This window comes from Lissotriton vulgaris, chromosome 5 (genome assembly GCF_964263255.1).
Source record: "Lissotriton vulgaris chromosome 5, aLisVul1.2, whole genome shotgun sequence".
Classification (NCBI taxonomy): Eukaryota; Metazoa; Chordata; class Amphibia; order Caudata; family Salamandridae; genus Lissotriton; species Lissotriton vulgaris.
This window is the reverse complement of record NC_141693.1, coordinates 914,767,341-914,790,585: the sequence shown is the minus strand read 5'-3', so window position 1 is coordinate 914,790,585 and position 23,245 is coordinate 914,767,341. Positions and strand designations below refer to the sequence as shown.

The following is a 23,245-nucleotide window of genomic DNA, read 5'->3' as shown; positions in this document are numbered from 1 at the left end:
GTAAAATAGCCAAATAGTTTGCAACACGTCGCAGACGTAATGAATATAATATCATCTCTCCTTCGCCTGGTACTGGATCATATCTACAATCTGTAAGGTACTGTTTAAGGGTTGCAAATGTAGCTGCTTTCGGTGTACGTTGTAATGCTGCTTCTCTGAGTGTAATTCGTTTTAGTGGAGGCGGGGTGACGGGAATACCTCCTACTGCTCCTCCGGAAGCGAGATCGTCAACTGTTACTGGCGGAACTGTCACTAGTGGCGGCAGTGTAGGCTGTGATATAGGTGCAGGTAATACAGATGGGCCCTGAGATGTAGGCGCATTAAAAGGTTTTGTAGGACCAGTGGTCGGGACAGAGGCTGGAGCAGTGGCAGATGAGACAGTGGGGGTTGTCGTGGTGGGGGGTGTTGTGTCATCAGCGGGAATGTGAACTGGATTGGGAGGTTGAACATGAGGAGGAGGATTTCTGTTCGCATATTCTGGGACAGTGTCATCTAAATAAGAGGAAAGGAAAATTTCCGCGGCGGTCTGTTTATGACGTAATTTAGTCGGGACCAATGGTGGCGGTAGGTTACGGGATACTTCCGGGGTCGCCCTTGGCAGGCCCTCGGCGAGAACAGGATACATGCCTGTAATAAGAGCATTTCTTTGTCTGTCTAATTGTTCTGTTCTAACTCGTTCACCTTCTTCTAGTAACTCTCTTTCTTTAGCTTTTTCCGATTCTTCTCTACTTTTCTCTGCTCTTCTGATTGCTTTCTCTGTTCTTCTATGCGCTTCTTTACGCCACAATTCTATGGCATCTTTCTGGGATTGTCTGGCTTTCTTTTTCCATAGTGCTTCTTCTACTCTCATGATGCATTCAGCATCCCATGTCCCTGAGACAGGCCATCTATACTTCTCTTCCAGATCCCTAGTGTAATCAACCCACAAGTCTAAGTACAGTATGGCATCTAAGCCATGTTTATGGTACATAAAATATCCTGGAGTGTCCCTAGGCGGGACCGGAACTGCTTCTTCGAGTATCCCTTTCCTAGTTCCTATCTGACGTAATTTCGAAAACAGCGGCATTTTTGAATTGATTCGAACGTGAACACAGTAAACACAGTAATGAATAGCAAACAATCATTCATACCACGACATTAAACATGTTGAACATTTCAGACTGATATTACTCGGTACATAAAACACAAATCCTGAAAATCTCGAGAAACAATACTAGAATACTGGATTACTAGATGCACTGCTAAAACAGTACAGACAATACCGGTCCCATGAAGAGACACGTCTGACCGTGTACACCTAAGTGAACACGTCTGGACCAGGTCTGTGTACCCAGACCCGTCTTGACCGGGCACAAATTAATGAACCCGTCTAGATGCGTTCCCAACAACGGTACTCACCGGGAAGCAAAACTGAAGGCCTCGGAAACTGGACTGGACTGGACTGGACTGGACTGGACTGCTACGGCGTCTGGCTACTACGCTTGCGCTTCGGAACAGGTGGGCCTCCGGATACCTCGGACCTTGCTCTCTCGACTTGGGCTCTGGTCGGGACTCTCCGCATTCCTCACCGCCTCGTCTGGATGCCGGACCGCAGTCTCCGTCTCCTCCGTGGGCCCGAGGGAGATAGCAGGAAAACCCGCAGGTGTGCACAGGATTCCGTCGCAGCTGTAGAAGGGTCAGGGGCCTGCGTACATCGCCGGCGCGTGATGAAGGGGAGGGGTCCCTATTCGGGCGCCAGATTATGTGGTACATAAAATTACCGGACTATTTTTCTATACATTAAATGACAATAAAGGATAGCTCAATAAATGAGAGGCAGAGTCCGTGGTATCTGAGTCATACGGGCTTTAATTATGGTTCTCGAGAGCCAGGACGTCGAGTTCCATCACCACTAAAGTTCAGGAAGGGACATTCAACATTTTATTAGCATCACACATTATATATAGTAAAACAGTATAATTGAAATGAATACAGTAGGCGTAACGAGTGGAAAGAGAGAGAGATAAGAACACATGGGCGTAAAAGAAGGCGTGTACATGGGCGTACACGGAGGTGTGTACTGGAAACGTCACAGAAATGTCATAGGTGGGTGGATGCATATAGAACTTCTGTAGAGTCAGCAGAAACCTTTGGCTTAGGTGCGCGCGCAACTGAACATGACGTGTAACTGGGGAAAGCTGGGGGCTTGACTTTAGCTCTAGTAGAAGAGTCTGGTGTCTGGGATGTCAGAACGACCTGTACCTATAGCATATCTGGTATCATATGTTGGGAGGATGTATTGTCTGAAGTAATAGGTCTTTCGGGCAGAGGCCGTTCAATACTAAATGCTAGTGCGTGCATACGTGTCTTGGTGCAATGCGGGGGCCATGGGCCTACCATGGTAACGGGTACTGTAAATCACTTGCAAGGAGGACAGGAAAGCCGGGCCCTTTGCTCTGCAGCCGGGAATATGTTTACCTATTTCACTAGACTGGAATGTGTTTTCGAGGAGGCTGAGCAGATAACTGTAGGCAAAATACTGTTTTGGCAGACAGTCCAGGCCGAGCCGGGCACCGCTTCGCTGGGCAGGAAGTAAGACAGAGGTCAGGGATGCATACCTAAGCTGCAGCTTTCAGAGACAGAAGAGACTCGGAGCCTCAATTAAGGGCCTAGCTCGACTGAGCCAGAAAAACGTGGAAAACGTGTGCTTTGCATTGAAAGTGCACCATGTAAAGACGTTGGCACCATAGGCCTAGAAGCCAAATTAACGTGGTTTTCATGTAGGACTAGATAGCTGACATGTTAAGGTTGGACGCAAATGCATATGCGTCTTTGTGGCATGCACGGAGAAGAAGTTACACGACATACATGGAACATGGGTGCATGGATAGGGTGCGAGTGGGGGACACATTGAGTTCCTAAAAATTTCTATTTCCTCAGTGCACACCTTGTCAAGAGTCGGTATAAGCAGGGAGTAGAGTTCACAGAGCTTCTCCGAGTTAGAAGCCAACTTCTCCCACCTCACTCGCCGACTGTTATTTGTCAGTGTCAGCCCTAGAGCAACGTCATCTAGTTTACCCCCTCTGTCCTCCAAATCGCGAACCGCATGTACCAGTTCTAGGGCGTTGTGATCGCTGTCTTCCCGAGATGTTACCCGCAAGTCAATGATATCCGGCCACATGGAGAGATGAACTATGATGTAGTCCAGTCTGGACTCCCTTCCCTCTCTATGGTAAGTGCATTTTGGAGGAATATCTGAGCCCACAAGTCCATTACATGCCCGGATGCCCCACCTCAAGGTAAGGGCTGTAATTTGAAAGCTAGAGGTGTCCAGGCTCTAGGTGGGGGGGCTACCGAAGGAGGTACCAACCATACAGCGTCCTCCTCCCGTGATAGTCCATCCAGTAAGCCTGGGAGGGGCTCAAAATGGCAGTTGAAATCGCCACCCACCAGAAATGGTATACCCTGTGGAATGTCATTTAAGAAGGCCGAGAGTTGGTCAATGGTGTCTGACTCAGTTGTGATGTTTACTGGTGTAGAGTAGATGTCTACCACGATCAGCCTGCTCTCGTTTGGCCACTCCAGCAAGACCCCAAGGATGTCATTGGAGACTGAGGGAATGGGAGAAGCCTTGCATCCCAGGTCAGCAGCTACCCAAGTTGCAAGGCCTCCCGAAGGGCGCCCCTTCCCTCCCCATTTCGCCGGGGTCGAGAAAGCAGCGAAGCCTGTTCAAGTTACTGCTTCTCTGGACCAGGTTTCCTGAAATAAGCATTTGTCCTTGCCCTCAATGAATGAACTCCAGTCAGGACAGTTCAATTTATTTCCCAGACCAGCCACATTCCAGGACAGTATGTTAAGGGAGGATGATCCGGGGAGCGAAGTTGATACATTAGATGTCGGTGTAGCCCTCCTGCTAACCTGCGATAGCACAATCAAGGATAGTTCCCGTGCCTCAGTTCTAGAATCCTCTAAGTTAGGTAGAGGCCCCATGTTATTTAAGAAAGTTCCTGTGATCTTATTATCTGCCTCATCACAGTAATTAATTTCCAAAGGACTAACAGGACTTGTAGTCGGGAGGACGATGTTTCCTTCAGTGCATGTGCCCCTAATGTCACCCATCTCCCCTCTCCTGCCCCAATTAAGTCAGTCCACCATGTCCAGACAACTATATCTGTTGTGTGTCGAAAAGTGGTCTGGCTGGTGTAGCTGGTATTGTCTGAGGTAGTGGAAATTGCTCCTAGCTCTATCATCCCTACCTCTCCCTCTTCTAGGGATAGTGTGCCAGCCCTCCACTTCATATGGGTTATGCACTGGTGGGTAGAAGGAGGAAAGGGGTAGCGATTGAATGGATGTCCCCTGTTCAAGGTGTGGCCAACTACAGATATGGGAGACAGTCCTAGGATCTCTAAAATTAACTATAACACAATCTCCTTCAATCGTTTTATCTGTGTGGCCCAACCATGGGACTCTCCTGACCGTGAGCACCTTACTAGTAATTCCATATGGCAAAGGTCTATTCATAGAAAGCCAATTGGTGACCTTGTTCTTAAGAGCGAGGACTGATTCTTTCAAATCCGGCTTCAGCTCTGGAACACCAGCCAAAATGACTGTGTAAGGACTAGCCTCTGGCGGCAGATTAACAGGTCTATTTCTTTTTGTGGTGGCGTAGGCATCTTATTTAAGGGCCACTTCTTTAAGTGAGCGATTGGGCCTTAGATTACCATCGGTCACCTGAGAAGTAGCAATGTGTGCTGACTGAGGTAATGTTTGCAGGGCATGATCGACAGCTGGAGTAGTGACAATGTTTGCTAGAAGAGTTGGTATTTGTGCTGTCCCTAGAGCTGTCACAAGGTCCTTAGTAGGGGGCTTGGATGTAACCTTCTCGGTCCTGGGCTCAATCCCACTTTTCACTATAGCTTTATTTGTCTTGTTGGTATCAGCAAGATGTGAGGTTGTTTGTTCTATAGACGCTAGCCTGCCTTCAATCTTTGATAGGTGTGTGACTAGGGGGCTTAAGAGTGTCTTTAGGAGTACTTCCATTCTGGCTAAAATCAAGTCATGCACTTCTAAGGTTACAGACGGGGGTGGAATTACCACACTTGGTGTCTGCGATAGCAGTGAGACAATAATAGCGGGTAAGGTTTTATCTGTTAGAGTGGGCCCCTTTTTGCTTTGCCCTAATTTACTACCCTCTGCAATTTCGTTGTGTTTAGGGATTTTTGCTTTGCGCCCTCGACTATTTTGTGCCCCTCTTTTCCTTTTTGGTACAGCACCTTCCCTTTCCCCCTGCGTAAGGCAGTCTATGGTATCTGTGATCACATCTGTATTAGGTGTAGTATTAATGGGAGAGGGAAGGGTCTGCTGTACTTAAGTGTGTGGTATCGGTAGGGGTAGGAGGCTAAGATCATCCGGAACACTCGTTTCGTTATCAGTATTGTACATGGTAGAAATATTTAGGTTAGATAGGGCTAACAACCCACCCGTCACATTTTCCCCATTCTCTGGCACAACATAATTGAGTCTATTTTCAGGGGTCTTTGCAAGCGCTATGGGCCCAATTGAAGATCTCCAAACCCATTCTATTTCTTGTGATATGCGCCTTTCTAGTAATGTGATTTCGTCAATCAGAAGAGACCCTGCTTTGACGAAGTAATTGCCTAAAGTACCTTTAGCTGCTCCAGCAGCCAGCGTGCTCTTACTCCTGGTTTCTCTGGTCGCCATAGTTCGTTATCAAAGCAGGGCGGAAGGGTCAAAGACAATAACATAAGCAAAAGGGGGTGGCCCAGTCCCGGTCTCGACCGTTCTCGAACGGCCTCAAATGGCCCGCCCTTTGCCCGGGCTTCGACCAGTACTCCGTCCCGCGCGCGTCCCGCGTGCGCGGCTGTAGGCACTCTTATATGTAAAGGGTGAGGGGGGCGGGAAGAGTCGCAGGTGCGCCTGGTGGATTAGGCGCTCCGCCTGCTGGGACTCGCAGTCCCGCACCCGCTGGGCAGTAGATAGCAGAGTCAGTCACTCCCCAATAGGATATGCCCAGTAGAAATCCTCGCTGGCTCGAGAAAAAGGTTCTCCTCTTCAGGTCGGGAAACTGTGTCACCACAAGACGGCTGCGAGCGGCTCCCGCGTTATTCGTTAAGTTCATGGGGGACTTGGACTTGTCTGTCAACCTAACAAAATCCTTTGTCATGGTGGCCGGTAAAAAACCTACTAACAAGAGTGTGTTCAAAATTGGGTCACAGACTCTGGGCAAAGTAAAGACCTTCCCCTACTTAGGGCTGCTAATGGATGGGGACATGTTATTTAATCACCTGCTTGAGGCCCATTGCACCAAGCTTGTGTCCTCAAATGAGGCTATTTTGAGCTTTGCCCGTAGATTGGGAGGCTGGTGCCCAGAACAGATAATGGCATTATATGCCTCAATCAGTACAGCTAAGGCCTTGTATGGTGCTGAGATATGGGGCTTTAGGGACTGTAAGCAACTTCAACAGCATGAACATAAATTCTTTCGGAGAATCTTAAAAGTCCCGCAAGCCATCCCTGCTGAAATTGCCCATGATGAATTAGGGATGCCATATATTTCTGATATTGTTAAACTAAGGCCAATTATGGCATGGGTGAGAACTTGGACTAACCCGGAGGTAGCTCAGACCAGGGAAATAATTACAGACTGCTTACAAAGAGACAAGGCCCTACAAATCCCCTGGTTGAAATATGTGAAAGACTCTTTAACAAGTATTGACCAGGGCCAGCTTTTTAATGATCCCTCCTTGATTGTAAATAGTTGTAAAATGAAGGTAAAAAAATTGCTTTTGGAAAAATATGTCGCTGACAGAAGAAGTTGTGGCCTGGCAAAGAAATCACTAGCAGCCTATGACCTTGTAAGAAATGGAGGGGGAATGGAATCATATCTGTTTCTTATGTATAGCCAAAATGATCGGTTTTTAATGTGCCGTTTTAGGCTCAATTGGTTACCAAATATTTTAGCTTACCCTGCTGGTTTTACCGTATCATTTGAGCAGAAGGGTGCCTGCGGCTGCGACAATAGGTCTCCGCAGGACACCCTTCATTTTGTACTTTTATGTTCATTTTATAGTAACCCCAGACGATTGTTTTTGGTAGACATTTTAAAGAAACAGAAATTCCGCCAAGCAAGAACTGCATTGTTGTTTTTACAGAAAGCCACTGATCCCCACACCCTATGTGCCATTTTAAGCTTTTTAAAAGTAGCAGTAAGATTGAGGAATACAAGAAATGAATTAATGTTGTAAAATTATACCTGCCCTGTGAATCATATCCTCTCTTCTCTATTGTTGTTTTTAACATGAAAAGTTCAGGAATGAAATGTAATGAAATTTTATGCAATGTGCTTTTATGAGGAATTTTTATTCTTCGAAATAAAGATTTACTGAACTTACTGAACTGAGTAAGGTGGTTATTCTGCACCTGTTTGCAAGTTCACAGCCACAACTGCAAACAAACTTGCCTCAGAACGCCTCTCAGCTCCACTCTATTGCATTTGTCTAAGCAGCATTGCTTTGACATACACATAACGTGTATTACTCTGTGCCAAACATACGAGGTCTTCCAGTACAGCATTATATCTGAGTGAAATGGTAAATCCTTTCACATTAATGGGTCAACAAAACTTAACCACTTCCTATCACTGTACCCTAATTAGAGAAAAAGTCACATTCATATTGTTAACACAGTGACTCCAGGACAGTACTTATTATTTAAATATTAACCAATATGGCATTTTATATTTTTAGATGATCCTGAAGGTGACTTTGTGCCGCCAGAATTTGATATTACTGGAAATACAATTGAGGTGAGTAATCTGCTACAGCAACAGAGTATGTCTATATCCTGCCACATTTTGGGCTTTAATAATAATGATCTAGAATAGATGCACTTCAATTGATCATATGATGACATAACAGTTGTTCAGTAAAGATCTCATCTTTTGGGGTGTTCAAAATTTGTGTATTCTTCTTTCAAGTAATTACGTGAAATTCTGAGAAAATAAAGTGCTTTACTAACCCCACTGTCGTTTAATACTCGATTTCAGGATTCGTGGACGGGACTTACCACCATAAATTCTCAGTAATATTTATTTTTAAGAATAGGTTTACGAGTTGGCATATGTATTTAATTGCTCATAAAGTAGTATGAATTGTAAAAGGGAGGCCTGTGTGTCATGCGTTGCAATTTGTGAAATCATGTACGTGGTATGTGTTTGGGTGTAGCGGGTTGGATTCGATGCCAGAGACAAGTTTTGATATGGGAGATTATGGTTTTTATTACACTGTAATGAATCTTTGATGGGGCCCTATGGACAGGCACTCTGTCTCTTGCAACATAAAAAACTAAGACTAAAACTGGTTTCCTTCCGCGGGTTGTTGTCTTCGCCTCCAATGTTACAGCTCAAAAGCGAGTGGTCAAATGGACAAGTATTTGATGAAAAAGAAGGATGAAGGACTTTGGTCATTTGAGAATTGTACAAGGTTTGTAAACGTAAGTCGTGGGAACGTAGTTTCCTTTGACAAGTGAATCTAACACATTATGTTAGAGGGCCACATTACTTCCACTTACCTTACTTTACCAAGTTTGATAGTGCATTTGACTTCTGCAAGTTCTTCATAAATGGGTGTCAAATAATGAATTTGAAATTGCTAATAATGTACTGGCATTTTTTAAACCATATGCCTATCTTTTTTATCACCACATTTGTGCATGGCGGCAGGGTTTGACTCCTCCTTCCAGTCAGTTTATTTCTCTTTGTTGGTCCTTTTCGCCAAGGCATAATTGGCATCCAGCCCTTTCCCAGCCTACCAAATGTGTTCCAGTTTTATGGGGCAGTTAACACTGGTTAGCATCTAACTACAAGACATACCCGAAGTTGAACCACCCTAAGATCAGTCCAAGGGTCTGGTAAAGTGTAAGACTGAGCTGACTGTTGACATGGTGGTACCGTAAGACTCATACTGGGTGTATGCAAAAAGAGCTTCCATAAAGATTCTCTGTATAATCAATACCGAAAATATCTTTACTGGTGTATGAGGACAAAAAAAAAAAAAGACATACCCAAAGTTAAGTCTATTTCACTTTGACCTCCTTCGGCCTCATTCCAAATATCCTGGGATTTGGTCGAGAGTTCCATCGATTTTTACCTGAATTCTTAGTGCTGTAATTCTGCACCAGTATGCATCAATGCTATAAGTGTCCCTCCTTACTGGCTGCAGTATTCCTTTCTGAATTTCAGTATTTGTATTCAGAATGAATGAAAACCAGAAATGAGAAACAGACACGGGCTCCTGTTTGCTCCCAATTCTGTATACCATGTCCACCTAGAATGAAACAATTAGGTCTGATTGAACAATGCAATACTCTATTCCCATATGTTATTTATGACTTGACAATGGTCAGGAGCTAGCACGAAACGTAAAACCAAACAGGAAATAAGAAGTACATGAATACACCTGAAAAGTTCGACATCAGAGACTTAGGGGCAGATTTACGAGCCCCTTGCGCCACCCATACGTCACTTTTCCCATGTTAAAAATGAAGCAAAAGTGGCACAAGGGGCTTGTAAATAATCCCTTTAGTTCTAATTACGAGTTTGGCAGAGCATCGGACTGCCAACCCTGTGGTGGAGGTGCAGTAGCAGTTGGCGACCGCAGCACCAGTGATCTGACCTCCGTATTACGGCAATGGCAGTCGGACCACCATATGGCCGCCACAACCGCCAGGGATCCATGATCCCTGGTGGTGCACGGCATTCAGAGGGTGCAATATGCTTGGTGGTACTGCTGCGGCACCACCAAGCATATTATGAGTTTCCTCACTGCCAGCAGTCTCATGGTGGTGCTCATGTCATGAAAATGCTGGCGGTGAGGAAACTAAGGGGTCCTACAATGCCCTCTGTCACCTCAGGGCCTGAGAATACTTGCAGGGGACACATGGCGTGCCCCCTGTGTGCATTCACCTCAGTTCCTGCACATCAAGGACTGTACAGTCCATGCCATGCAGGAACTTGCTTTGGTGCTCTTTTTAATCTGAGTTCAAAAGCTCACATATGAGCCTTTGAACTGCACCACCGCAGGACTGCCAGGCTGCGCCACACGCCTGCCAGACCACAAACTGACTTGCAATCTGTTGGACAGGCAGTGTTTGACTTTGGCAATGTGGGAGCAGGGCTCTGGCATGGCAACCTGCTCCCATACAGCAAAAGTTGTAATCAGTCCCATTGAGACCATGGAAGAGCAGACGTTGAGATACAGGGGCCGGGCCTTCCAGGTCAGTCAGAGAAGAAAGACCAATCAGAAGAATGGAAACACTGCACCAAGGGCAATTAAAGAAGAGCTATCCTGGAACAAGTTTCCTTTGTTGTATGGCTCCCATATGTTCTCTACACTCACCGTTTTTGCATTCCCTACACCTTTGTTTTTATTTACCCTGCCTTTCCTTCATGTTTCTTCTCACGTACAAAGAAGGCTCCTCTGTCAGTTTGGGCCTTCTACACCTGAACTTAATTGGAAGTCGCTGTCACAGACACTGTCCCCCGCTACTCGTAAGTCCAGAAAATGTATCTGGGTGTGTTCAAGGTTTGTTACTAGTGTTACCTCTTGGAGCATCAGGCGAGCCATTTGGGGACTGGGGTTGCTCAGTAGTGTTAGATTTGCACATGTATTTCCATACTCAAATGTATGTACTTATGGTTACATACAAACATGATATCCCTCTGGTATTTTGTTACCCTACTGCTTGAGAGAGAGGAAGAAAGAGAGTGAGAATCATTGGAGAGAGAGAGAGAGAGAGAGAGAGAGAGAGAGAGAGAGAGAGAGAGAGAGAGAGAGAGAGAGAGAGAGAGAGTGCATTCCTGAGAACCTGTCTGTTTAAGCTAGTTAAAGTCAGCCTGCAGCTCTTAATTGGAGGGGACTGTGGGTTACCAATACAGGCAATTCAGCCAAACTCCAATAAAGCCTCCTGGATAATAACACCTTGATAACAACCAATCTGATCATATGTGCGGTAGATAACCTGTGAAAGTGTAAAGTTTTAAGTTTTGGCAAAACATCCATAGCTAAACCATTTCTATCTATTTTTGAACAATGTTAAATAAATATCCTACTTCCTTCAGGCATCCTACGTTAATGGAGCTGCTTGTTGTCTAATGCAGAGGGTATGTGGCCCTGTAATAATGCCAGGCTGGTTAATTGTCTTAGTTGTTAGATCACCTAAGAACTTGTGTCATAGCTTAAAGCTGAGGTAGGATCCAGATGAGAAGCGTTTACTTAGGGTAGCATGACGTTTGGCAGCTTTAGGGGTAGATGTATTTTATTGTGCTGTTGTTGTTTGTGTCCACCTGAATTATGTACATTGTTCTGCAGTCTTCTTTTATGTGATATCTCCATTCTGTTGTTCCATTTTTTATGTGTTGATCCATGCTTATACATTTCGGGAACTGAGCTGTAAACATAGCCTCTGGATGATCTTCCTGTATGTACCTACCTTGACATGTAAGCCTAACATGCACATACGACTACTGGTTGCCCTCCAGTCTATAAATTGTGGAGTTTTTGGGCCAGATGTATGAACACATTTTCCCATAGCCACAGAATGGGTAAAACTGTTTGATAATTCTGGCCCTTTATTACTGAAAGGCACTCTCACAAACATCTCAGCTACTGCACTACACAGAGATTGTGGATTTTGCCATGTTGTCCTTACTTCTGCCCTGATGTACTTTTTCCCTGCAAACTCACAATATTTTCTCACGAGTAAAAGTTGAGACCGAAAATGAATATGCCATTTTCTCCCTGAATTAAAATTAAAGGGGCCTTCTACAGTAGAGAATACGCTGCATAGTTTACTCTCTATTACTTCTCTAACAGTCACCAGCAATAAGGGTTGAAGAAGATTGCTATGTTTTATGATGTTAGGAGGGTATTGAGATATACTGTGTGGTTGCAGGACACCCTGAAATTTTAGACCCTCTCAATATGTTTCTCAATCTAAATGCCCACATTTCACCGGATCGGAGATGGTGTTAAACCTCAATTTCATGAGATATCTCGCAAAGTATCAAAACCAGAAATACTATTAATTGAGTAAATGGGCTCAATCAATAACTGAGATCTAGATCAAATAAAATGTCAGGGTTTCATTACAAATTAAAAAATAGGTGATAATGAGAATGCTATAAAGGTTTTGAAGGTAAAGTCATAGAGAGAAAATACAAAATCAGAAGCTATTCTAAGTCCTAAGTGGTCAGCAAATATAGGAAAGTGATGAACAACATGCCTAGTAGAACAGGAAAGTCTTCTCGCTCACCCCCAAAATCGAGGGGTCTTATGCATTAATTATGTATATAAGATAAAGGATCTGCAGACTCACTATGGTGTGAACAAATGTAATATTTTATCAGAAAATCAAAGCACATGAAAAATAATGGTCATATTGCTTTAACACCTGTAAGAATTTAGGTTACTGATTGAGGGGGTAAAACCCCACTCAAGCAACAAACACAATCTCTGTCATGGTGAAACATCAGCAAACCCCAATTTAACTGGTGCGTAACCTCTGGCAGCTTGGCACAAAAGCAGTCAGGCTTAACTTAGTGGCAACGTGGACAGTATTTATGTGTACTTCAAGCAGTAATGACGTCAAACACAACACAAGAAAAGTCCCACGCCAATTTAGAAAAATAGAATACATTGTATTAAATTATTTGAGACCAAAATAACAAAAATACAATCAGTTTAACAATAGACATATAATTTTAAAGATTAAATTTAAATAGTACATAAAAGCATAAAGTACCAACTTGGGTTATCTAGTTGTGCCGTACTGGGAATTAGGGCTTTATCACGACTTCGGCGGTTCGACCGCCGGACCACCGAAGCCACATACGCTTTAAGACTGCTGCGCCGGCGGTCTTAAGACCACCGTATTCTGATTAGACTGCGGGGCTGGCAGTGTGCCAGCCATGATCTTGTGCTGTCTGCATGCTTCGGCTCACTGATTGAGCCTGAAGCCAATACATCAGCCCAGAAGTGCCTGCACTATCGTATGTCCACTGCTGACATGCACCATGTCCTGCATGGTATGCAACGGTTACCACGCATTTTTTACAACGCGGTACCGTTAGCACGCTACTTTTACCACGCATGTCGTTACAACGATCCCACTCGATTGCCGTCGCACGATTACCCAGGCCCTCCTAGTCAGCCGCCTAGACTATGGCAATGCTCTATTCGAGGGAATGAACGAGCAGCTATTCTCCCGACTACAAGTTCTGCAAAACCAGGCTGCCAAGCTGGTATGCAACAAAAGCAAACGTGACTCGGCATCAGCATGCCTAAAACAACTCCATTGGCTGCCGATGCGCCAGCGGGCAACGTTCAAACTGCTCTGTCATGCGCACAAAGCCCTCCACAAAACAGGCCCTACAATCCTACAGGGGAAAATTGAATTTTATGCTCCAAACAGGAACTTGCGGTCTACTAACTCAGCCCTGGCAAAACCTAAGCGCATCTACAAAACAAGGACAGGAGGACGGGCCTTCTCCCACCTAGCGGCCAAACGATGGAATGAACTACCGATTGACCTAAGACATATCGTAAATCTTCTTTCATTCCGAAAAAAACTTAAAACGCATCTCTTCCCCAAAGACTAACCCCTCCTGAATAAACCTCAGCAGCCTTCTCTTTGCTCAGCGCCTTGATATCCCTTGGGATGAATGTTGCGCTTTAAAAATACCACAAATAAATAAAAATACCACAAATAAATAAAACGAAATGCCCTGGGGGGCGCTCCAGGATAGTAAATACTTTAATTTACTATCCAACTCCTTTCCCTAGAGTCCACGGGGACTGGAGTTGGAATAGTAAATTAAATAATTTACTATCCAGCGCCCCTCCACGCAAGTCGTTGTAACGACTTGCGTGGTAAAAGTAGCGTGGTAACGGTACGCATTGTAAAAGTATGCGTGGTACCGTCATACATCCGTCCTGCATACCACACAGCATGTGTACGACAGTGCAGGTTGTAGGGGGGCACATGTGCCTCCAGTCACATCACTGAATGGGAAAAAATGCCCAGGGGCCCTGTTTGGGGAACCCTCATTGCCGTTCTGCCAGCTTTGTCATAGCAGTTTCACCTCCATGAAAAGGATTGCGGAAGGGCGAGTCATAATATGGGCGGTGGTGCTGGGTTCGGCACCGCCTTTATTCCTTCCCACGCTGAACACCACCATCACCGCCCGATATAGGATCCTGGTGGTGCCAGTGGTGTTGCATCGGGCAGGTTGTAGTCTGAACACTGCTGTCATAATACAATGGTTTCCAATGGGGACCACAGCTGGGTTGACAGAACACGTTCAGGCCCACTTCCAAGGGTCCAGGAGTAGGGTAGCATCACTTGGGGGGCAGGACTAACATCAGGCAGAGTCTAGAGGCTGAGTTCAAGGTTGTTGAACAGGAAAGCACTAAAGGTTCCCCTTGATGAATAACTTAAAAACTATATGTACTTACACCACATTACATCACTCAAACTGATTTGATACCACAGTAATTTAAAAAAACATGTAGGGCTTTAATTATATAACAATTAAAATTCATATGTTGAAAATATTGTTCCATAGAACAATCAATGTACCAATCGACAAAGACAACATAAAAGACAATATAAAAAAACTATATAAACAAAGGGGGAAACATTGTAAGACACTCCAATTAGTTTCACATAAGAAAATACACTTCCACTTCAAGTGTCACTGGATATGAATGAATATGTTCAGTAACATGTTATAATTGTTCCCACAAGGTTGTGGAAGCCTGTTCTGTCCATGGGCTCTAATCAGGAGGCCAGAAAACTGGCCCTTGGAGTCACTCTAGTGGTCCTGTGTTCAAGATGCAGGTCCAGTCCTTCACACAGGCAGCATGGCAGCAGGCAGCAGGCTGTAGACAGCAGGGGAGCAGGCAGCAGGGCAACAGAGTAGCAGTTCTTCTTGCAGAGCAGCACAGCAGTGCTTCTGCGTCTTCCTCAGGTCCGGCGGTGAAGAGTTGTGTCTGAGGGACCATTTTTATACCTGGTGCCACTTTGAAGTAGGACAAGTTTTTTGAGGTTTCAAACACCCCCCACCCCCTCGAGGTGTGAGGCAATGCCTTCCTCTCTGTCCTGGATATTAGAATGGAATTGTTAGGCCCAGCAGAAGATTTATGGCAAATTGCACTTTAAACTGCATCCACAGGCTGCAGTGGCAGGCCTGAGACATGTTTAAAGGGCTACTTAAGTGGGTGGCACAATCTGTTCTGCTGGCCCACTAGTAGCTTTTAATTTACAGGCCCTGTCTACATGTACTACCACTTTACTAGGGACTTGCAAGTAAATTAAATATGCCAATTGGGTATAAGCCAATATCACCATGTTTAAAGGAGAGAGCACACACACTTTAGCACTGATTAGAAGTGGTAAAGTGTGCAGAGTCCTGAAAGCCAACAAAAACAGGATCAGAAAACAGGAGGGTTAAGGCACAAAGTTGGGGGGAAACCCTGCAGAAAGGGCCAAGTCCAACAAAACCTAAGCACTATCCCACTACATGAAAAATTATTCAGCACCCTGTATGCTAATGTCGTCTGGAGATGCTTGAACAAAACTAAATACAAAACAATAGAATGTTATATGAATGAATAGGCTCAGTGAACCAACAGAAGAACCTTGAAAATGTTGCAGGTTTTGACTGAAGCTGGGGATGTTTACTGAAAGCAGAACAGCAATAAGAATGGAAATAATCCTGTACATCTCATCTTGACTGTGTGCTGTAGAGTTTGAGAGGAGAGAAGTGGGTGGGTGGGCGGAAGAGAACATTAATGACAGAGAGGACTTCCATTTCCTGGATTGTGGCCTAATTAACATATAACAGGAATCCACATTTCTACACATGTATTAATACTCATTTGAAAAGCAATAGCATTATATTCCTGTATATATGTGTAATCAAGTGTGAAAATACATTCTACACATTGTTAATGTTGTACAAAAATGTAAACCAACAAAAACGTTCTACACCTGTGACATCATTGGCTAGTTGGCCCCTTTAAAGCCTTCTCCTTATGACTTTGAAACCAGATGGTTGTTAGGGATTATTATACTTGCAACACATTAATAGACCTCACATTTCCACACTTAAACTTTAAAAGCCACATTAACAAAACCATCCAATCTATGTGTAATAATCATACTAGTAGTAAGAATTAGTTAATTTCAAGCTAGAATTACTTTATACTTCAGACTTTCTTGTACACTTTTTACAGCAAAATGTGATCTTGCTTGCACTTGATCTAGTGAGAATAGGTGTTATTTGTCTTTGTTATACCTCTAGAATGTCAATCAATGGCAGTCAGCTTGGAAGTCACTTAATGTCCTTCAGTTCCTGTAACAGAATCAGGTTGGTAGCCTCAGGGGAAGCAGGCATTGGTCCAGAGGCTCACTGCATGCTTCTGAATGGCAAACCTATTTTAGCACTGGTCCTTTTAAGGAACTCGAGCTGTTTAAACAAATTCGTCTGGGAATGCAAACACAGGGAAGAGGTGTGCTTTCCCTTGCAGGCTTTCATCACTGTGTTTGCAGCCAGTAATAGGGGATCGCAATTTGTGACATGCCTAATGAATCTTAATTAGCCAGGTCGCTCTGCAGCCCTCTAAGAATGGTAATTTTACTAACTTACTCTTTAGTAGATAGGTAGGTAGGAAAGTCAGATTCAATTCACAAAACGTTTGTACTCAATTTACAGCCACTTTTTGCAAATGGAATCTTAGTACATGAGGCCCGCAGTATTTTATCAGAGTGATGTATTTATATTCGCATGGGGCACACTTGACATGGAGGATTACACCAAAGATTCTCAGCTGTGGATGAAGAATAGGGAGAGTTGTCCTGCTGAGCCAGCTCAAGCCACCCCCATGCCCGCTGCATTGTGATCAGGCTTCCGGGCTCCTTGACGATGATGATCCTGGCCACAGTGGCGGGAGCAAGTGTCTACTTACACTTTTGTTGCATGGCGTTTTAGGCTCCGAGTGAATTTTCCAGATTCACGCCCTTATATAGGTACAATTCACATTGCCCTTATATAGGCATAGAAATCAAGCCCTTATTTAGACATAGCCCATGCAGACCAAATACAGGCAAGGCTACTTCCAGACATACCAAACGTCACAACGATTTCTTGGAAAAACGGCTTCAGCTGTTAGGGAACTTCCCCTTGGTAGAATATTGATTTGTCCAAGAACTCATGTACTTTGCAAAGAAAGACTATTCCCTAGGGATTCCTTCCTGACGTTATTATGCCCGACTTTACGTCAAGCTATGGCATTCCTAGACACCTTCAAGGTATAAATATACCTTCACTTGCTCTATCAAGACACAGTGGTTCGGAGCAGTTAGACTATCTACTTGCCCGACGCAGCTCACTACAGCAAGTGCAGAAGAAAGTCGACCCTCCAGCAGATGCACTAATCTCTTCTCCTGCCGAGAATCCAGCTCCAGTGTTTCCAAGCTCCCCTCGCGGGGTGTAGGGAAATCGAGTCCCGAGACAGAGATACCAGACCTCCCTTCTTTCTAACTAAGGTATGGAGCTGATTTGAACCTAGAGAAATCTTGGATAGATTCTTGGCAAACGAAAAGTAAACCTAGGGTAAACAAATACTTACTTCTTCCTTCGTACTAGACTTAGGTTGGGTACACTGGGGTAGGCGTATTTATAAGCACCAATTGAGTATTTTTAGTCATTGCTATTTATGTATGTATTTTTATATGGCTTAGAAACCATACAATGCTCTTACAGTATTTTTTTATAATATTGTTCTATCTGTACTCATTATACGTTGCAGCCTGCATTACGATTGTAGCAGTTCACTTTTTGTGCATGAGAAAGAAGACTGTGCAATAAATCCTTTTTATTGAAAACGCCCGTCTCTCTACTTCTCTGCAACTCTGTTGAAACGAAGCATGCACGATTGACTGAGTGAAATACTTATCTATTGTTTCCGCGACTAGAGATATATTTCTTATTCTTGGGAAACAAAGTTGTCATGTTTATGCTGTTGTCAGAAACTAATCCCTTCTTGTGAATTTCTAGTGACCTCTGAGCTAGCTGGCACTCACTGTTAAGTTTAATATATTCGATATAGACCTATTCGACCTTAGTCCTACGTCTAATCTATAGGATATATTACTCCAAGACGCAGAGCCTTTTAGGAATATAGGAACTACACTACACTTTGAGACCCACTATGTCAGCAAAAGCATTTATAGCTTTTTATCCTCCCAGTGGGACATGGGTGCTTCATAAAGGCTTTCAGTTTTGTGGGGTGTGTTGCCCACCTCTACCCAGTAACAGGCCTCAGAGCTTCAACCTGCTGGGACTTGGAGACTTGTACCATTGCTGAACCACTGACTAGCCGAATCTGTTAAAAGACTTGAAGGATTTTATATTTTTCATTCTCAGCTCTTTCTCTAGGTGGTAGCCCATTTATTATTTGAATCTGGGTACAATACAAAGCCCAGATATACTAAAGCTTGCACTTGCACACATACGAAACAACTGCATTTAAAGTTGTGGACATGGGCCTTTAAAATGGTAAGGAAATCGACACTATATTTAATGTCATGCTGCATTGTGCGACCAAAACTCTAGTAAATGGATTTATGATGGTGTGGGGACAGTGCTGTATTGCAGAATTAATACTGTCATATATCATTTGCTTGTATGAAACGTTTCCCTTTGTTAACTATAGTTATGCATGCATATAAAAGGAGTGGAAATGCTTTATAAATGAAGATATACACAAATTAAGCCCACACTTTCCGAAAATCTCCCCTTTTGTGCTGACGTTTAGTACCATTCGAACAGGAGCATCACTTTTTAGTGAATCTTGTATGACATGCATTTCTTTGAGACAGATTTTCTGTACAAAAGCAAGCTTTTCATGAGACACACTTGAATAGGGAAATAAATACCCCCTTGTTCTGTCTTGCTGCTGTAATTACTAGGAATCCGCTCCAAAAAGATATGCGATTCTCTGAAAATTAATCAGACTGTTTTTAAACATCAAAGGGAAAGCATTCCGCCCCGCAATTATCTGATCTTATCTTTGTATTTTGCCAATAAGGATCACAGATTAGTGTTCATAGATGTGGCTCATTTCTTAATGAAGAAGTTTAACTTTATTTGGAAACAATTATGTAATAGACACAGCAAAGCTGGCAGGAAAATGTTTGTAGCTGGTGTAAGTCCATCATCTGCCTAATGTCATTTTTCAGCTAGAATTATTTTCCCAATGCAAAGACCCGACCCAACTACTGTGGCTTTTTATTGCAATTTTAGGAGGGAATCCCTTTCAAAGTGACTTGCACGTCACACCAGGTGTACAAAAGAGACATTATGACTGTGATGTGATTGCTGAGCTATGACATTTTTACTTAGTAAACACATCTCCCTTAAACTGAACCTTAAGCCTATGGGCTAACATTAAGCATTTACAGTGTAAATTCCGATAACAAACACATAGGAGCCCAGTAGGATGGCGGGCGGACTGCAGTCCGCCCACCACCCTAGCGGTGTTGGGACCGGCAACCAGCGGTGCGGCAGTCCTGCACCACCAATTAGGATGCGACTGCCACTCTGGTGGTCGCATCCATTATTGTCAACATTGCGGTGGGTGCTGCTGTGAGCAGCACCCGCCGCAATGCCTGAAATACAGGTTGTGCATTGACATGCACAACGGTGCCTGACACCTTGTGCATGGCAATGAGGGGGGTACCATAGGTACCCCCTAATTACATCCACCCACCCCCGTGCCGATGGCCCGCAAGGGGCCTCTACCGCAATTCCTGCATGCCTTTCCATGGCGGCAATCCCGTCACCACCAGGCATCTTAACCACATGGCTGCTGCGGGGATTTTTGCCCTGTGCTGCAAATTACAATTTTGGTGCTTCTATGACGAGCTCAGCTCGTCATCAGCACACGACACCCGTGGGTGATGACGAGCTGAGCTCGTCATCAGCATCGAAAGGGTTAATATGGATGGTGGTGTCTTCCAGACACCGCAGCATATAATGCCTGAGTTCCGCCCGGCCGTCAATCGTGACGATTGCCGACCAGCGGAAATGTGGCAGACGGACCTAAAGTCTGCAGCGATACTCACCCGTGAAGGTCTCAAGGTGCTGCTACTGCTCGAAAAGCCAGGTCTTGAGGTGTTTCCTGAAGGTGAGGGGTATGTTACTGTTACATCGCAACTTTTACATCGGAATGCTGTTACAACGCAACTTTTACAACGCTGGTTCCATTACATCGCATGCCATTACAACGCAGTACATTACATAGCAGATGCTATTACAACGCATGCCATTACATCGTAAGTATTGGTAAGTATATATATATATTTTTTTTATTTAATATTATTTAATTAATTTAATTAATTTTAATTATAAATAAATATATTTATTTATGTTTTTTAATATTATAAATTAAATATATTAATTTAAGTAATTTTTAAAATAAGTATGAGCATAGGAGTATATGTTTTGGGGTACTGAGGTATATGTTTTTGGGGTGTTTGGGTATTTTTATGTTTTAGGGCTGGGTTTGTGTTTTGGGGTACAGGGGTATTTTTAGGTTTTAGGGCTGGGTTTGTGTTTTGGGGTTCAGGGGTATTTTTAGGTTTTAGGGCTGGGTTTGGGTTTTGGGGTACAGGGGTATTTTTAGGTTTTAGGGCTGGGTTTCGGTTTTGGGGTACAGGGGTATTTTTAGGTTTTAGGGCTGGGTTTGGGTTTTGGGGTACAGGGGTGTTTTTAGGTTTTAGGGCTGGGTTTGGGTTTTGGGGTACAGAGGTGTTTTTAGGTTTTAGGGCTGGGTTTGGGTTTTGGGGTACAGGGGTGTTTTTAGGTTTTAGGGCTGGGTTTGGGTTTTGGGGTACAGGGGTGTTTTTAGGTTTTAGGGCTGGGTTTGGGTTTTGGGGTACAGGGGTGTTTTTAGGTTTTAGGGCTGGGTTTGGGTTTTGGGGTACAGGGGTGTTTTTAGGTTTTAGGGCTGGGTTTGGGTTTTGGGGTACAGGGGTGTTTTTAGGTTTTAGGGCTGGGTTTGGGTTTTGGGGTACAGGGGTATTTTTAGGTTTTAGGGCTGGGTTTGGGTTTTGGGGTACAGGGGAGTTTTTAGGTTTTAGGGCTGGGTTTGGGTTTTGGGGTACAGGGGTATTTTTAGGTTTTAGGGCTGGGTTTGGGTTTTGGGGTACAGGTGTGTTTTTAGGTTTTAGGGCTGGGTTTGGGTTTTGGGGTACAGGGGTATTTTTAGGGTTTATTTTTTTAAAGTACGCCTTTAATTAAATTAAATTAATTAAATTAATTACATTTAGTTAAATTTATTTAATTATATTAATTACAATTTTAGGATTAATTCAATTATATTAATTAAATTAAATTAATTAAATTAAAATAATTACAATTATAAAATTTATTAAATTAAATTAATAAAATTATATTAAATTAATTACATTACATTAATTCCATTTTTAAATTTAATTAAACTAAATTAAATAAATTAAATTATTTACAATTTTAAAATTATTTTCATTATATTTGTTAAATTAAATTATTAAAATTAACTTAATTTCCTTTTTTTAAAAAAGATATACTTACCTATACTTACGATGTAATGGTATGCGTTGTAATAGCATCTGCTATGTAATGTCCTGCGTTTGTAATGGCATCCGATGTAATGGAACCTGCGTTGTAAAAGTTGCGATGTTACAGCCTGCGTTGTAAAATAACGCGTTGTAACATCATAGATCCAGGTGAGGTGGTCCTGGGTCATTCGTAGGTGTGCGGGGAGAGAGATCCATGTTTTGGCTGCCAGGTAGGAGAATGATCTTCCTCCGGCGGTGGTTCTGCAAATCTGTGGAACGGTGGCGAGGGCGAGGCTGGCGGAGCAGAGCTGGCTGGTGGGAGTGTAGAACGAGAGGCGGTTGTTGAGGTATTCCGGGCCTATGTCGTGGAGCGCTTTGTGTGCGTGGGTGAGGAGCCTGAATGTGATCCTCTTGTTGACGGGGAGCCAGTGCAGGTTTCTCAGGTGGGCGGATATGTGGCTGTGGCGAGGGATGTCGAGGATGAGTCTTGCGGAGGCGTTCTGTATGCGTTGTAGTCGTTTCGGTAGCTTGGCGGTGGTTCCTGCTTATAGGGCGTTTCCGTAGTCCAGTCGGCTGGTGACGAAGGCCTTGGTGACCGTCTTTCTGGTTTCGGTGGGGATCCACCGGAAGATCTTTCGGAGCATGCGCAGGGTGTTGAAACACGATGATGAGACGGCGTTGACTTGCTTGGTCATCGTGAGGGAGGAGTCCAGGATGAATCCCAGGTTGCGTGCGTGGTCCGAGGGTGTCGGCGCGGAGCCCAGAGCTGGGTACCACAAGGAGTCGTCCCAGGCGGATAGGGATTGTCCGAGGATGAGGACCGCCGTCTTGTCTGAGTTCAGCTTCAGGCGGCTGAGCTTCATCCATTCTGCGATGTCTTTCATTCCTCCTGTAGGTTCGTTTTGGCGGTGGCTGGGTCTTTGATGAGGGAGAGTATCAGCTGGGTGTCGTCGGCGTAGGAGATGATGTTGATGTTGTGTTTGCATGCAATGGCGGCGAGGGGGCTCATGTAGATATTGAAGAGGGTTGGGCTGAGCGAGGAGCCTTGGGGTATGCCACAGATGATCTCAGTGGCTTCTGATCGGAAATCGGACTCTCTGGGTTCTGTCGGAGAGTAACGAGGTGATCCAGTCCAGGGCCTTTCCTTGGATCCCAGTATTGTAGAGACGGGTTATTAGGGTGCGATGGCATACGGTATCGAAGGCTGCAGAGAGGTCCAGGAGGATGAGGGCGGTTGTTTCTCCGTTGTCCATCAGAGTCCTGATGTCGTCGGTGGCTTCTATGAGGGCAGTCTTGGTGCTGTGGTTGGCTCGGAATTCGGACTGGGATGGGTCGAGTGAGTTGTTTGCCTTGAGGAAAGCAGTCAGCTGTTTATTGACGGTCTTCTCGATGACTTTGGCCGGGAAGGGAAGAAGAGAGATGGGGCAGAAGTTCTTGAGGTCTTTGGGGTCCGCTGTTGGTTTCTTCAGAAGGGCGTTGATTTCTGCGTGCTTCCAGCTCTCGGGGAAGGCGGCTGACGCGAACGAGATGTCTATGACGTTTCGGAGATGGGGTGTGATGATGGTGTCTGCTTTGTTGAAGATAT

At 44.2% G+C, this 23,245-nt stretch overlaps 1 protein-coding gene across 1 annotated transcript in view; it reads left to right on the top strand.

Annotated features, from left to right (window-relative positions):
• KNDC1 (kinase non-catalytic C-lobe domain containing 1) overlaps window positions 1–23,245 on the top strand; it is a 757,927-nt gene that overhangs the window by 124,022 nt on the left and 610,660 nt on the right. Inside the window, exon 3 of the mRNA XM_086922530.1 lies at window positions 7,746–7,804. Within this exon, the coding sequence (XP_086778656.1) occupies window positions 7,746–7,804 (59 nt within the window). The remainder of the gene's footprint in view (window positions 1–7,745; window positions 7,805–23,245) is intronic.